At 40.2% G+C, this 16,224-nt stretch overlaps 1 protein-coding gene across 1 annotated transcript; it reads left to right on the plus strand.

The window, feature by feature from the left end:
- Positions 1-13,584: 13,584 nt before the first annotated feature.
- LOC101708383 (melanoma-associated antigen 10) lies at positions 13,585-15,943 on the plus strand. The gene has a single exon (XM_087202092.1). The coding sequence runs from the start codon at positions 13,875-13,877 to the stop codon at positions 14,637-14,639; it is 765 nt and encodes a 254-aa protein (XP_087058218.1). The 5' UTR covers positions 13,585-13,874; the 3' UTR covers positions 14,640-15,943.
- The last annotated feature ends 281 nt before the right edge of the window (positions 15,944-16,224 follow it).

Genomic DNA, 16,224 nt, shown 5'->3' on the forward strand with positions numbered 1-16,224 from the left:
CACAAGGAGCAGAACAACATATATTCTGAAATTGTTGTGTAAGCCAGTAGCCCAAACCTCTGGTGAGGATAAAACAAGGTTCAGAACCATTTCAGAGACTGATTCTGAGAGATTTGTTTGGGTTTACACTATACAGCTCTTGCCTATGTAACCTCATTCTCACATAGTTTCTGCTTAAAATATTTCAGATATCATGCAGTAGAAAATCATCTGTCCCATTTGTTAGTTGTAGCACTCTCTATTGGAATGTAAAGCTTGAAATGTTAGGAACTTTTCACTGATGTAACCTGAGCATCTAGGCTCTAGCAAATAATAGGTCTTTGACATATATGCCTTGAAAAGCTGCACAATAATGAATGGATACCTGTTTAGTAACTCGTGTAATGGAGATGGCATTAAATTACATGAATTACTTCCAGTGAACTTATTAATTATACATTTTCAGTGATAGTTAAACTTTGTGTATTCAAATATCTTAGCTTTGGAGGGAAAGCATATGCACTAGCCCAGCCAGATATTTAAGGGAAATATTCCTTCACGAAAAAAGGGACAACTGGGCCAGGATTTAGCTCAGTGGTTCCGCCACCTGCCTTGCAAGCAAAAGGTCCCAAGTTTGATCCTTGGTACCAAAAAAAAAAAAAAAAAAAAAAAGGAACAACAGCATTAAAATCTGTTTCCCTAAAAAAATTTCAAAATGTTGCACCTTTATTTTTCTAAGGTAAAGAAACCACATGCACAATTCAAATGGATTATCTGATGCTTCTTCAGGCTTCCCTTAGGCTAAAAAATAAACGTTAGTTTATTTAATCCAGAGACCAGTGGTTTGTTCAAATCCACATAGGGTTATGAGTAAACGTCATAGGGAATCTCATTAGTTTTTCATTTTTAAGTAAAGTGAAGGAAACATTTTTGTGGATGATCTAATATCATCAATCTCTTAAACCTAATTTCTTACAAATAATTACATTTTTAAAAATTAATTTTAATTATTTACAAAGAAGTGATTTTGCATGAATTCATTATATGTGATCATATTCATCTAAAGCACTCTGCAGTCTTCTTTGTTGTGTATGTTGCTTTGTTGTCAATTCTCCCATTTCAGTTATCCCTTGCATGATAACACTTGCTAATAAATGTGTATATTTATGTTACACATGTGAATACACATATTCACACACATGTGTTTATGATATTCAAAGAACAAAGCTTAAAGAGAAAGAGAAAATACTTGGAAGGAGTCAAAGGAAAAGGTGACTTACCTATAGAAACACAGGGGTAAGCGTTACGTGGGGTTTATCACAGAAATTGGCCAAACAAGAAGAGAATAGAATGTGATAGTTAAAGTGCAGAAAGAGAAAATTCACTACCCTAGAATTGTACATCTACTAAAACTCTCCATCAAAAAGTAAAAGAGAAATAGAAACTTTCTCAAACAAACACAGTTCCTAAAAGAAATAATTGAGTATAACATGGCTCCAGGATACAAAGTTAATCTAAAAATTTAATTGTTTTGCAATATATATCTGCAATAAACAATTGGGATTTGAACAAAAAATTGCAAAACACCAAAGATGAAATACGTAGGTATAAATCTATGAGATCACTACTTTGGAAACTACAAAACACTAGCTTAAAAAATTGAGAAGCATTCTAAAGTAATAAATGAAGAGATATTCTACATTCCACAATTGGAAAGTCCCGATGTTGTCACTATTTCACTTATTCCCAAGTATATCTATAGATTAAGCACAATTCCAATCAGTGTTCCAGGAAATTGTTTTCTACTGATTCTGCACTTTACATGGAAAAGAAAAAAAAGATAGCCAACAATATATTGTAATAAAAGAACAAAATTACAGAACTCACAAGAACCAAGTTGAAAATTAGAAAGGATACTTATTTTGTGAAAATCAGGCAGATATATGGAACACATTAAAGCTTAAAACAGATCATGAACTGTGTATATATATCTACAATCCCAGAACTCTGGGAGGAGAAGACAGAGGATCACATGTTCAAGTCCATTCTGGGTAATTTAGTGGCTTGGTGAAATCTTGTCTCAAAATAAAAAGGGGCTGAGGATGTAGCTCAGTCAAAAGACCCCGTTTTTAATTTCCAGTACCACCAAAATAAGTAAATAAATAAATGAATGGTCAACCGGTTTTCGGAAATGGTGCAAAGTAATTTATTGGAGAAAGCAGTCTTTACAACAAATGGCAAGTGCAAAATTAATGTGCAAAAAAGTAAAAGAAAAAAGTGAACTCAGACAAACATTACACTATTCATAAAAATTAACTAAAAATTAATAATAGAACCTCATATGAAGTACAAGATTGCTGCACTTCTGGAAGAAAATATAGGAGAAAATGTACATTGCTTTATTTATGTTTGCTATTCAACTTGTAGACTCAACACATACACATAATCCATTAAAAAAGAAATTGGTAAATTGAAGTGCATTAAAAATGAACACTATTTCTCTGTGAAAGACAATGCTAAAAGAAGAGAAGACAAAGTATTATCTTGGAGAAAATATTAGCAAAACACATAGCTGATCACAGACGTTTATCAAAATTATCTATAGAACTCTTAAATGCAAAAAATGCAAAAAAATCCAATTAAAAATGGGTAAAAGATATGAACAGACACCAAATCAAGGAAAGCATGCAGATAAACAATTAGCATATGAAAAAATATGTGACTTTACACCATTAGGCAAGTACAAATTAACACAACAATGAAGTAATCACTGTGCACCTAACTGAATGGCAAAAATTCAAAGCACTGAAAAAAACACTTGCTAGAGAAGCTAGAAAGCAACAGAAACTCACATCTATTGCTCCTGAGAAGGCAAAATGTTTCAGACACATTAATAGAGTTTGTGTTTCTTACACTGCTGAACTTAGTCTTATCACCTGATCAGGCCTTTGCATTTCTAAGCAGATATTCATCTAATTGAAAACTGAGGTCCAAAGGATAAAAAAAAATATATAATAAAAAGACTAAAGCAAACATGATATTCTCCAAGGGATGAATGAGTATGCAATTTGTGCTACATCCTTGGAATAGGATGCTACTAATAAAAGAGAATAATATAGCAAGTAAGGCAAATCCATGGATGGATATTAAATTCTTAAATGGAAGAGGCCCACTTAAGAAGTCTAAATTTGCTATATTTTGGAAAAGCCAAAAGTACAAGTACAGTAAAATGACCGTAGATTGCTAGTAGAAGGTTGAGCACATTAAGCAAATTATCAGAAGAGTGAATTTTTTTTAATTGAAACTATAATGGTAGACACAAGACAACTTGTGTTGGCAAAAACCATAAAATTTTGTAGGACAAAGAGTGACTCTTAAAGAATACAAAGAGAAAATAGGGTTGTTTGGAGTGGCAGGATGGAATTAACATTAAAAAACAAAAATCTACCTGTATTAAAAATGTGTGAAACATCACGCAGGGATATAAAGACAAGAGGTATTGACCTAAATAACCTTACAAGTGAGTGTATACTGTTCACTACATTCAAAAGAACAGCACATATGAATAATACTGTAAATGATAAAATTGTGGCCCACTGTAGGTCACATATACTTTAAAATTTCTGAAACCACTGAATCTGTATACTGCAATTGAAAATAGATTAAATGAATCAGTGAATCAAATTTTACATTGTTGGTGTAGAATTTTAGAGACAAAAAAGCAAAGATTCTAAAATAATACTTCTGGACATGGACTGGAATAAGAGATTTCAGTATGAAAATAAGAATTCGTGTTCATCTTAGCATGTATACAAATGGTTATACTGATAGATGTGTGATAGATACTGACAGATGTGTGTATGTACAGAGGTTAATGTACACAAATATTTCTTTCCTCTCTCAGCTGAGAAAGCATAGAAACAATGACACCCTGGTGGCAATAAATATGACTAGATGATAAATATAACTAGGTCCAGTATCTAGGGTTTTGATATCATAGTCCAGTGAAAGAAACCAGGGCTCTGCAGACAAATGAGTTATTCAAAGACAGAATGTGTGTATACAAGAGTGTGTCTCTTGTAGTTTCAAAGTGAGATAGTGAGAATGAGGTAGTGTTCAAAACATAAAATACAATAAAAGTAACATAACTAGTAGATATGTCAAAAAGAAATGGGAAGCAGCTAAAAGAGCTCCCAAATCTCTACTCATTAAATGGGGGCTGCATGTAGTAATGTGTTTCCAAAGAATACTGTATTGAAGGTGGGAACAGAGACTTTAAAAGGGAGAAATCTGAAAAATTCTCTCAGCCAGCTAATCATCATTAATGTAATCAGTGATAAGTAATCTTGATAGTTTTATTTTTAAAACACTTGTAAAATGAATAGAACACAATCTACAGATTGGGTGAAAATATTTGTACAACCCCATCTGTATCTGCATCTTAAATACATGTAGATCATATAGTTCTAAAAATATTTTTAAAAATCAATAAATATATGCAAAAGGATAGAGCAGTTACTATATCAAATAGGATATTACAGATCACAAAATTGCATGTGAATATTCCCAACACCACTTGTTACTAGTGAAAGGAAAATAGAAGTCACAAAATAATGCTACACATTTTTAAGAATAGCCAAAACTTTTAAAAAATTCAGAAAATAGCCAATACAAGAGGATGAAGAGGACCAGGAACCTCTACTCATTGTTGGTTGTAGGTAAAAATGGCACAGCCTCTTCAGAAGAGAGAATTGGATGATCCTACTTACACACCATTCTGCAAAAGTACAACTATAAATACAGAAAAAAGGCCATGATACTAGGGGATCAATTGGAAGAGAATGTGGCTGACTGCAAACACAACATGCTGTGAGCTTTGATGTTGGTGGGACTGTTCTATGTGATACTTGGGTAGTAGTAAACATGGTGATAGAGCAATACTACACAATAAGACAGGCTCTTGCCTTGTCCCCTACACAGAATGTTTTGTTCCAGAAATGTAAGTTTGTGGTGCTGGGCAGTGCTCCTGCCCAATATATCAAAATGTTTTGTAACTATTGGAACTATATGATCTTTCAGGAATGTTCTGTTAAGCCCCGCCTCTCTCCAGAATGTTGTGTTAGCCGCGCCCCTTTCAGGAAGGTTCTGTAATTCTGGCCCCTTGCTTCTGTGAGCATGCTTGCCTGCCCAGTAGTCCCCTATATAAGGAGGCTCTGGTTTCTAGTCAAGCACTCAGACTTTTAGTATGATCTCTTCTGAGCCTGCCAGCATAATCCAGGTTTTTCTCCACCTCTTCCAATGACCATCAGATTCTCGAGGGTTCAAATTGCAGTAGCCATGGCCCAGAGCTGTAACACTGAGTTGTAGCACTCAGTTGTGCCTCAGAGCTGTGGCACTTGTCTGTGACACTGAGCTGTAACACTTGGCTATAGCACTGAGCTGCTCTACTTTGCCACAACATTGAGACTTTATGTAAACTAGTACAAACAGTGGAAATCACTATTGGGATTGGATGGAAAAATGGGGAAAGGGAGGCATTAATAAGGAAGCCATTGTCATAGCCTATGTGAGATGTGATACTAGTTTCACTCACAGAGTAGTAAAGTTTGATGGAACTGGATGGACTTGCAATGGATATTAAAGGTTGAGAGTAAGAAAGCTGCAGAGGAATTTGAGGGTTAAGGAACAGAGAGAAATTGAACCTGTTAATAAAAAATTTTCCAATTTTGGTATTGATACAAACAAGTTGAGGTTAATTTAGTTCATAAATTATTGTCAGACTTCATATATATTATATAACCTCAAATTCTAAGACAGAATTTATGATAATTTATGTATGGGAGAAGGCGGAATTCCCTCTGGCGTCACTGGAAGCCCTGCTCAGTATGGAGACGGAGGTAGGCCTCTGGCACTGCTTCTTAGTCAGGAAAGGCTTCTCCAGCCTGTAATTAGCCCAACATCACCTTGCCATAACTTCCTGAAATGGTACTGCCCAGGTTCTCTTCCTTGGCTTCCCAGAAATCTAGAGATCAACAGAGGCACCATGCAGCAATGAGTGGAATAAAGAGGTCATTGGCCCAGGCAGCACTGAAACTAAGCTAGCACTTAGTTTCTGGTCCTGCTCTTTGAGAGTGAAGGTCCATGGATTTATTAAAGACATCTGTGACAGGCCAGAGTCGAAAGGAATTGCCTTTTCCTCTCTTCTTTATCTCCCTTTTGTCACTAACCTGACCAGTGTGCCAAATAATCTTAATCCTTTCTCCTCTAGCCTCATTGATTCTCTAATTAGCCCACACTGCTGGTTTCTTGATGGAAAAACTATAAAAACAACTTTCCTCTGTGCATAATTTTATATGTTGTGTTTCTTTTAACAGCAATTATTTTAAATGATTTTAATGTACCTGCAATAGGTTTGCTTATCTAGTATGAAGGAAGGATCCAGTTTATGCTATGAATATCCAGTTATTCCACTGCTATTTATTTCGAGATGCCCCCTTTCCACACTGCTCTGCCTTTGCACAGTTTTCACAAATCAAGGATAAGTGGTTGTTTTTCAGGACGCTTTATTAAACTTCAGCGGTTCACAGATCAACCATGGTTTAATATGGTTTACATCAATATGTGCCCGCAAAGCCTCCTTGCTCATAGGTGGGGTTTTTGGGAGGTGAGGTGATTGTGTCATTGGGACACTATAGCTGACTTCTGTTAGAAGGTAGGTTGTTGTCTAAAGAGCTGGGTTACTGGGGATGTGGCCTGGAAGGATTTATCATCTCGTCAGCAACAACCTTCACTCTCTCTGCTCCCCCATGGCCAAGGCAAGAGCACTGTACTTTTGCCATGCCACACTGTGTTTGAGTAGGCAACTATGGCCTGAAACAGAGGCCACATAAACCTCTCTCCTCCTTTAAGTTGCAGGTGTCAGGTACTGTGTCTCAGCAACAAGAAAGTGAATAAGACAACCACTATGCCTAAATCACAAATGCATTATTACAGTTTTTAGCATTTCTTAGTATCTGGTAGTGTTATTGCTCTTAGCTTTCATTTTTTCCAAAATATCTTGGTGATGTTTGATTATATGTATGCCTTTAAATTTTAGATCCATTGTATCAACCTTACATACTATTTGCATACAAAACCATTTGGGCTCTTAAAATTAACACAGCATCAAACTGTACATTAATTTGGGGAAAAACTAACATATTTACCACATGGAGTCTTCATATTCACAAAATAGCTTATTTAATATCGATATAGGCCTTCATCATTTTATATAAGCTATTTTATGTATTTTCTGTAAATTTTAAAACTTTATTGGTAAATTTATTTATAAGTACTTAATATTTTGGCATGAAATTATGAACTATATTTGTTTTCTCTCCTTTTTGTACTTTCTGTTGCTGCAAGAAACCGAAGTTCCATTTTTGTATACTGATTCCATACCTGGCAACCTCACACATTCTCTTAGGAACTGAAGAGCTTAACTTTATTTCTTTTGGCATTTCTTCATATATTGCCCCATCATATGCTACCCACTGTTCTGATTTAAATGGAGGTGTTCCCCCAAAGCCTCATTGGATCATAGGTTTGGCTTTTGGGAGGAGTTTGGATTATTACTTATAGGTCACTTCTTCTTAGGAGGCAGGACTTACTCAGAAGAGGCAGTTCACTGGGCACACAAGCTGGAAAGGTTTATCTCCTGTCTTGGCTCCTTCCTTCATTTTCCCTCCCTGACTTTCAGCTGCCAGGTGATAAGCTGCTTTTCTCGGTGGCAGGCCCTTCCACCATGCTGCTTCTGCCCTGTAGCCAGCCCTTTATGAACCGAAACCTCTACAAACTTTGTGGCCAAATGAACCACTCCTCCTTTAAATTGAAGTGGCTGTGTAGCGGGTCTCCTGAACACCAAAGATACTCACAGAGGCATAGTTTCATTCTCTCCAATCCTTATGCCTTTTATTGTCTGTACGTTGCCATATTATACTGACTACTCCTTTGTATTGGAATGTTGAAGAGAAACTGATAGCAGGAATACTAGTTTAGTTACTGAACTAATCTTGACTTTTCTTATCAGTAGGGTGTTTGCCATAGAGTGGTCATACATACTCTTTATCTAATTTTATCACTTTTTCATTTGTAAGCTTTTAGTATAGAATGATTTTTAGATTAACTACATATTTATAAAGACAGTGTAGTAAGTTTCATACATTTCGCATCATATCCACCTTGTATTGTATCAACATGCCTTGTTATTGATGATGTTGACTTGATGTTAACTTCTCAGCATTCTCCACAATAGGCAATAATTTTTCCTGTCTCCTACCATGTCTTTGGAAGGAGAGGAGACCTAGAACTTGCCAGTCATCAAATAAGGACTAGAGAGAATCTCACATCCCACATGCAGGTAGTCCCACAAAACCCAGCTCCCCACCTGCTACCAGTCCTGGGAGGCCCTGGGGCAATGTGACCCACTCTGGCATCTCCTGCCTTTTGCCTACAAGGTTACAAAACATGAAGCTCTGTTTCAAAGTAGTCACACTTCAGATAAGGAGAGTGCAGAAGCTCATATCCCATCAGGCATTATCAAGAGGGCAGAAGGATGGGCCAGGGATTTAGCTCAGTGGTTCAGCCACCTGCCTCTCGGAAGCGCAAGGTTCTGAGTTTGATCCCCAGTACCAAAAAAAAAAAAAAAAAAAAGAGGGCACAAGGAAGACTGATTGGACATCCCACCCCAGACACAGGGTATCCCCATAAACCCACCCCTGCTGTCAGTCCTGGGGTGCACAGGAAAGTGTGTTCAGGAAGAGGATTTAGGTGCTTCACTTCCTCTTCAGGAGTCTCTGGGAAATAAGGACTTTTACCTGAAGGGGAATATTCACAGGAGGAGAGGGAAATGGTTCAGGCCCTGCCTGGAAGAATATGTTGATTTTTTAAAAGGCTAAAGACTCCCACCCATTTTAGGGGGCCTGAGACCTGTCCTATTCCTGGTAGGCCTTATCAATGCATAGTAGATGGATGTAGTGTTCCTTCTCTTCTACTTGGGTCATCTGAAAGGCAGGGAGGTGAATATTCTGAGAGGAAAGAATTCAATGCATAGAGAAGAACTGCCCAGACAGTGCCAGGAGTTAAGATCAGGAAAATTTGGAAAGATGAATGAAACCTCTGAAGGTGGACAGTGCCCCTCCAGCCTGCGCCCACACGGTCCTGTCACTGCTGTCAGCCCAGGGAAAATCCTGACAATGTCCCTGGGAGCCTATGGAGCTCAGGGGCTGGAAGGCAGCTTCCCAGACTTCCCACCAGGGCACCAGAGGAGCTTGGATTCAGGTTAAGAGAGGGAGGGGACTCAGGCCTTGACATGAATCACAAGAAGAGGAAGACCCACAGAAAACTGCTCACACTATCAGCCAGCCTGGGGAGGTCCCAGGCAGGACAGTCCTGCAAAAGTGCCCTCCCACAGTTGCATTTCTGGGACTCTCAAGAAAAGAGGGCCTTGGTCAGAGGACAGATCATCAGGTCAGCAAAAGGAATGGGTGCAAGCCTTGTCAGGATTAAATGTAAGAGAGCATGCCTACCATCTGAAGCAGAGGACGAGACTCAGCTCCAGTTTGCCTTAGTTGTCAGGCCTGGGAATTACCAGGACATGGAGGTCCCAAAGGGTGCTATAACATTTCTACCTTATAAATCTCCAGAATTAGAAGGCCTGTTCTGAGACCAGTGAATTCAGGTTCAGACAGGGAGGTAGGGCAAGCAGTGCTAGGAACCAAGGCCTGGAATAAGGTAGGACTGAGTTCTTCTACCCCACACAGAAGGGGGCTCCCTAGTAAAGCTCTTCCCTTGGTCAAGCAGAGTTCCTGGATGAGATGTCTCTAAAATTCTATTCCGGGACACTAAGGGGTGTGGCTTCAGACAAGGAAAGGCAGGAGACCTAGAACTGGCCAATCAAATTGCAGAGGACCAATGACCTTCATAGCACCAGGAACTGGGGGCGCCAGCCTTGTCTGCCTCAGCACTTGGCTCCAGGAGGTCCCAGAATAGTCGCGGCTTGTGTAGTTTGCTTAGATACTTGACAAAAGTGTGTGGGACATAAGGATTTCTGGGAGGGGTGTGAACTCGTGTCAGGTACATAGCAGACATTCATCTAGGCAATCATAGAGGCAAGAACCTAAGCAGATGGATTGGGTTCACCTCCTACCAGTTTCACAGCACCTGAGCACTGGAGATGCTGTTAGGCCTAAGAAAGCCTCAGACAGGTTCCTGGAAGGGCAGGTTTCTGAAAGCTTTCTCAAACTTTGAGGGGCGTGGCTTCAAACCAGCAGAAGGAGGAGTCCTAGCAATGGCCAATCAAATTGCAGAGAAGCTAGAACCTCTTCTACGTCCCTTAGTGGGTGCCACCACTGTGGGTGTTTTACCTAGGAGCTACCAGGAAGGATGGGGCTTGCGGAGTTCCTCTATTAGGACAAAAGTGTGAAGGAGATTTATAGCATCCCACCCCTGCCTTGCCCTGTTAGTCCTGGGAAAGTCTAAGGCAGGGTTCCCAAAGGTAATATTTCCTCACTGCTCTGCCTTCAATCCGGGGACTTTGAGAGAGTGTGGCTTCCGAACGGCAGAAGGAGGAGCCCTAGGACTGGCCAATCAGATTATAGAGCACCTAGAGCCCCTCCCACAGTCTATAAGGGGTGCCCACGCTCTCTGCGTTGGCAGTTGTGTGGAGGAGCTCCTGGAAGCGTCCCTGCTTGGGAATTTTCTGTAGTCCTTTGAGGAAAGTGTGAGGGAGGTAAGGCTTTCCGTGAGGGCTGTGCACTCGGGTCAGAAGAAGGAGGACTCCTAGGCCTGGGGCATCTTTAATGGGAGCACTTAAGCATGTGGATTAGGTTCACCTCCCAGCACATTTTTATAGCGCCTTGGCTGTCATGGTCTGATAGCCCTGGGAAAGGCATACTTTCTCACTGCTCTCCCATCTGTTCGGGACCTCTGAGGAGGTGTAGTTTTGGACCACCAGAGGGAAGTGTTCTAGCCAGCAGCATGGGACTCAGCAATTGCCCCCAGGAGCTCCTGGGCTGGTCTCTTGTGAACTTCATTTCCTGGGTGAAAGTGTGAGGAAGATAAGGCTTTCTGTGAAGGATGCGGACTTGATTCAGGAGAGAGAGAATCTTAGGTCTATGCCACCAGTAAGGGGAGGACCTAGCGGTGCATGGTGCACGGTCATGGTGGTGCACACCTGTAATCCAAGCACTGGGAAAGCTGAGGCAGGAGAACTGACATGAGTTTGAAGTCTGCCTGGGTTCCATAGTTCAGGTACAGTCTGAACTACACAGCAAGAGCCTGTGTCAAACAAACAAACAAACAAACAAACAAAAGAGTAGGGTGGAGAAACCTAAGCACATGTATTGATTTTGCCTCCCACCCTAGTTTTACAGCATCCCAGCCCTTCCATACTCTGCTAGTCCTGTGAAAGCCTAAGGCAGGGTTCCTGAATTTATGGTTTTTTGACTTCTAATGGGGGACTCTGAGGGGTGTGGCTTCAAACCAGCAGAGGGAAGAGTCCTAGGACTGCCCGTTTCAAATTGCAGAATATTCAAAGACCCTCTCCCCACTTACAGGTTTTACCAGCACTGTCTGCCTGAGCTGTCTTTCCCAGGAAGAATTGTAGCTCCAGGAAGAGTTGTAGGCTGTCTAATTTCTCTAGTTCCTCAACTCGAGTGTGAAAGAGGTAAGGCTTTCTTTGAGGGCTGTGGACTGCGATCTGCTAACGGAGAATCCTCACACTGAGCAACCATCAAAGGGAGGATCTAAACAGGTGGATAGGATTCATCTCCCACCTCTTATAAAGAGCCCAGGCATATTGTGCCCTGTTAATTCAAACATGGTCTCTGCCTAAGGCCTAAGGCAGGTTTCCTGGATGTGATATTTTCCTACTTTTCTCCCTTCTATCTGTAGACTCTGAAGTGTGTAGTTGCAAATCATCAGAGGGAAAAGTCCTAAGATTGGCCAGTATTCATGCAGAAGAACACCAGTTAGAACTAAGTGCACCACAAGGAGCACCAGCCTCCCCTACTCCCTGCACTTGAACTGGAAAGTTCTAGACAGAGACCATCTTTGAGCCCTTTTCTGGCTTCTGTTTGTGGAGTCTGAGGGAGGTGAAGCTGTTAGAATGCTGGACTTGGATCAACATAGAGAGGAGCCAAGGCCTAGTTGTCAGGAAGGTGAGGACCTTGAGGGAGGACTATATGACCTTCCACACCAGGAAGCTGAGGGTCCAGGCTGGCCCTGCCCTGGCCATGAGTCCTCCAACATTCCAGGAAGGGTTATCAATTTTCTAACTAATGTCTCAGGAAAATGAATGCTTTGACTTGAGGGAAGTACCCTCAGTTCACAGAATAGAGATGGTACAGACACTGTTAAGAGTACATAGGTGTTTTTTGAGGACTGAGGGTAATACTCACCTCAGGACACAGTGAGAGTCCCATGGATTCTTATCAAAATCCTCATATTACCCCTCCAATCCAGTCAGCCTGAGCTGCCACCCTTTCACTTCCAGTTCAGGCTTGTTGGGAAGTGAGGGGCTGAGAGCAGGTCAGTAAGAGAGTGCTCCATTAGCTTCCCAATCTTTGCTGGTGTCCTGTATAAGGCTAAGAAACTAAATCCCTGACTTACCCCTGCTGCCAGGATTAGGAAGACCTGGAGTGAAGTAACCGGGTTTATTGAAACCTTATTTGGTCCCATTGCTCTAAGGGCTATTAATTCATGACAGGTTTGATTCAGCCTAGCTTAGGGATTGGGGAGAAAATGGGTACACTTTGAAACCAGAATGGTGAGTGAAATAAATCAGATACACAAGTTTAAAAAATGTATGTCTTCTCTTATATGAGAAAGACAAAGTATAAATATATCAAAGAGTAAAATAAAAGCTAGATGATAGGAAATGGGGAGATAGATCTTTGGAAAATGGAAATGGGACTTAGAGATGAAGGGAGGGGTAGGGGAAAGGGGATATTAAGAGGACATAAAAAGAAATCAGATGTGCCATGTACATGAACCAACTACCCACCATGAAATATATTCGTGATATACAGCAAACATGTACAATAAAAAAAATTCAAAAAAGAAAAAGTGAAAAACTTGAGTGAACACTGAGGGGACCATTCTCCCCAGAGCTATGAGGATCTCATGGAATCGGATCCTGCTCTGCCTTTCAGCCCTAGTAGTTCCATGGCTGTGCTTATAATCTCTAGCCCTCGAGGCCCCCCGCTCAATTTCTCCTGCAAAGGCTCCAGGAACTGGGAAGTGAAGACTTTATCTGAGCTGCATGTCCAAAGGACAGCATAGCAGAGAAGGCTCACACAGGAAGAGGTGAGGTGAGGTGTACACTCAGAATGTGTACCAAGGCTTCTGCTCCTCCGCCCCACTCCAACTCTTCTACCGGAGCCTCGCACCCTGCCAGTTGGTTGCAACCTGAAGCTCTTCCTAGTTTCATAGGGGATAGGCTGACCAGAAAGACAAGAGTCCTGTGAAACCCTGGGACTTAAAACCAACCTGTCAATTCACCTTTGTCAGAGCCATCATGCTTGAGTTTTTCAGCTGAAATATTCACTGTCTTTCTCCCCAGCTCCATGGGATCCGTCACTTACTGCAGTCTCTCTTGCCTGTTGCCTCCAACAAGAGTTATCATGCCTCAGTCTGTAAGATGTTCCCGGCTCACATTTTAGCAAGATGACCAGGAATCAGCTCAATCGGGAACTGATCATGTTCCCATAGTTGAGGAGCAAGAGGGAGATACCTCCTCTACTTCATCATCTTTTTTTCACTCTTCCTTCCCCTCCACTTCCTCTCCCTCCCCTCCCTCCCTTTCGCCCTCTTCTCTAATTACAGGCCCCCTGGAGGAAGAGGAAGTACCCACTGTTATGATGCTGAGTACTCCACAGAGTCTTCCCCAGAGTTCTCCAGGTGTCTGCTCTTCTGCTTTACAGAGCAAGTTAGATGAAGAGTCCAGAAGCCAAGGAGATGAGGATACTTCTGGATCCTTGGTCAAAAATGCACTAGATAAGAAGGTGGCAGAGTTAGTGCAGTTTATGCTCCTCAGATATCAAACAAAGGAGCTTATCACAAAAGCAGATATGCTGAATATTGTCATCCAGGAGTATGAGGAACAATTTCCTGTGATCTTCAGGAAGGCTCATGATTTCACAGAGCTTGTCTTTGGTATTGTTGTGACAGAGCTGGACCCCAATACCCATACCTACATCTCTTACAATATGCTGGATCACAGCTACCAAGGAATGCTGACTGAAAACCAGGCCGCACCCAAGACCAGCCTACTGATATTTGTCCTGGGGATGATCTTCATGAAGGGCAACTGCGTGCCTGAAGACAAGATGTGGGAAGTGCTGAATGCGTTGGAGGTGTATGCTGAAAGGGAGCATTTCATCTATGGTGATCCCAGGGAGCTCATCACCAATGATTGGGTACAAAAAAGATACCTAGTGTACCAGCAGGTACCCAACAGTGATCCTAAAAGCTATGAGTTCCGGTGGGGTCCGAGAGCCCATGCTGAGATCAGGGAGGGAAAACTCCTGGAGTTTTTGGCCAAGCTAAAGGGTATCATCCTTAATTCATTTCCAGCCTGGTGCAAGGATGCTCTGAAAAATATAGGCGACCCCAGGCTGTAATTAATGCAGCAAATGATGCAACAGCCATGACCAGGGCAAGCTCTGATGTCATGTGTAGCAACATTTCTGGAGGTCTGTGTCCAATTTTCCATTGTTTGAAGAGGGCAGTAGTTTCTAAATAGTGGTGGGCTATGGTGAAGTTGAAGACAGTGCAGTGTTGTTTGTGTTCTTGTTCTATATGAGAGACTAAAAGATTTACCTTTTTGGTGAGAATATGTTTCAAATGACTTTGTTTTCAATAGCAAATTTAATTAGCTTCAGAATCTTAGCTTATGAATATTACCAATGCAGTTATTATTGTTTTTCTAGTCAAAGAACAAAAGGTTGCTGTTTTGTAAAAATAATTTGAGAAAAACTTGCTTTATTTTGTGATCTGCAACAGGACAATGTGGTATTGTAATAAGAACTTTCTTTAAAAAATAAAGAAAAAAAGAAAAGAATTTTATTAAAATTGTTAAAGGTCTCAACAGTTATCATTTTTCTTGTCTAAGAACAAAGTTTGCTGTTTAGTAAAAATAATTTGAGAAAAACTTCTGTTTTCTTTTGTGATGTGCAACAGGGCAATGTGGTATTGTAATAAGAATTTTCTTAACAATGTTAAAGATCTCAGCAGTTATCATTTTTCTTGTCTAAGAACAAAGTTTGCTGTTTTTGTTGTTGTTGTTTTGGGGTTGTTTTGTTTTGTGTGGTACTGGGGATAGAACTCAGGACCTTGTGCTTGTGAGGCAATGCTATTTTGTAAACATAATTTGAGAAAAACTTCAGTTTTATTTTGTGATCTGGAACAGGGCAATGTGGTATTGTAATAAGAATTTTCTTATACTTGTTGAAGATCTCAACAGTTATCATTTTTCTTGTCTAAGAGCAAAGTTTGCTGTTTTGTAAAAATAATTCAAGAAAAAACTTCTGTTTTATTTAGTGATCTGCAACAGGGTAATATGGTATTGTAATAAGGATTTTCTTTAAAATGTTAAAGGTCTCAACAGTTATCATTTTTCTTGTCTAAGAACAAAGTTTGCTGTTTTGTAAAAATAATTTGAGAAAAACTTCTGTTTTCTTTTGTGATGTGCAACAGGGCAATGTGGTATTGTAATAAGAATTTTCTTAAAAATGTTAAAGATCTTAACAGTCATTATCATTTTCTTTGTCTAAGAAGAAAGTTTGGTGTTTTGTAAAAATAATTCAAGAAAAAACTTGTTTTATTTTGTGATCTGGAACAGGGCAATGTGGTATTGTAGTAGGAATTTTCTTAAAATTGTTAATGACCTCAGCAGCAAAATAAAAAAAGTAAAAGACCCTTAATGTTTGCATTTTCTTATTCATTTTAATCTGTAAAATTAAAGATACATACTTGGATTTCCTTGGTTTGTTACAGACAGTTAAATAAATTAAATCATAAAAGAAAACCTCACTGACTTTATTTATTGAACACTATTTGAGCATTTTCTTTTGGGACGGCGCTGTGAAATAGTAGGGATACTAGGACAAACAAGATACACCTCTGCCCCCCCAACCCCACCAAAAAAAGGTAGAGTCTAAGTGTAGCAGTCACATCAGGAAGATGGTAAGTTATCCTTAAGAATGA

This window comes from Heterocephalus glaber, unplaced genomic scaffold, assembly GCF_053883595.1.
Source record: "Heterocephalus glaber isolate CG9 unplaced genomic scaffold, H.glaber_assembly_v1.0 deba00001764, whole genome shotgun sequence".
Classification (NCBI taxonomy): domain Eukaryota; kingdom Metazoa; phylum Chordata; class Mammalia; order Rodentia; family Bathyergidae; genus Heterocephalus; species Heterocephalus glaber.

Bases quoted from the DNA above. Each gene is read 5' to 3' on its own strand.
- LOC101708383 (XM_087202092.1), top strand. From the start codon at position 13,875: ATGATGCTGAGTACTCCACAGAGTCTTCCCCAGAGTTCTCCAGGTGTC.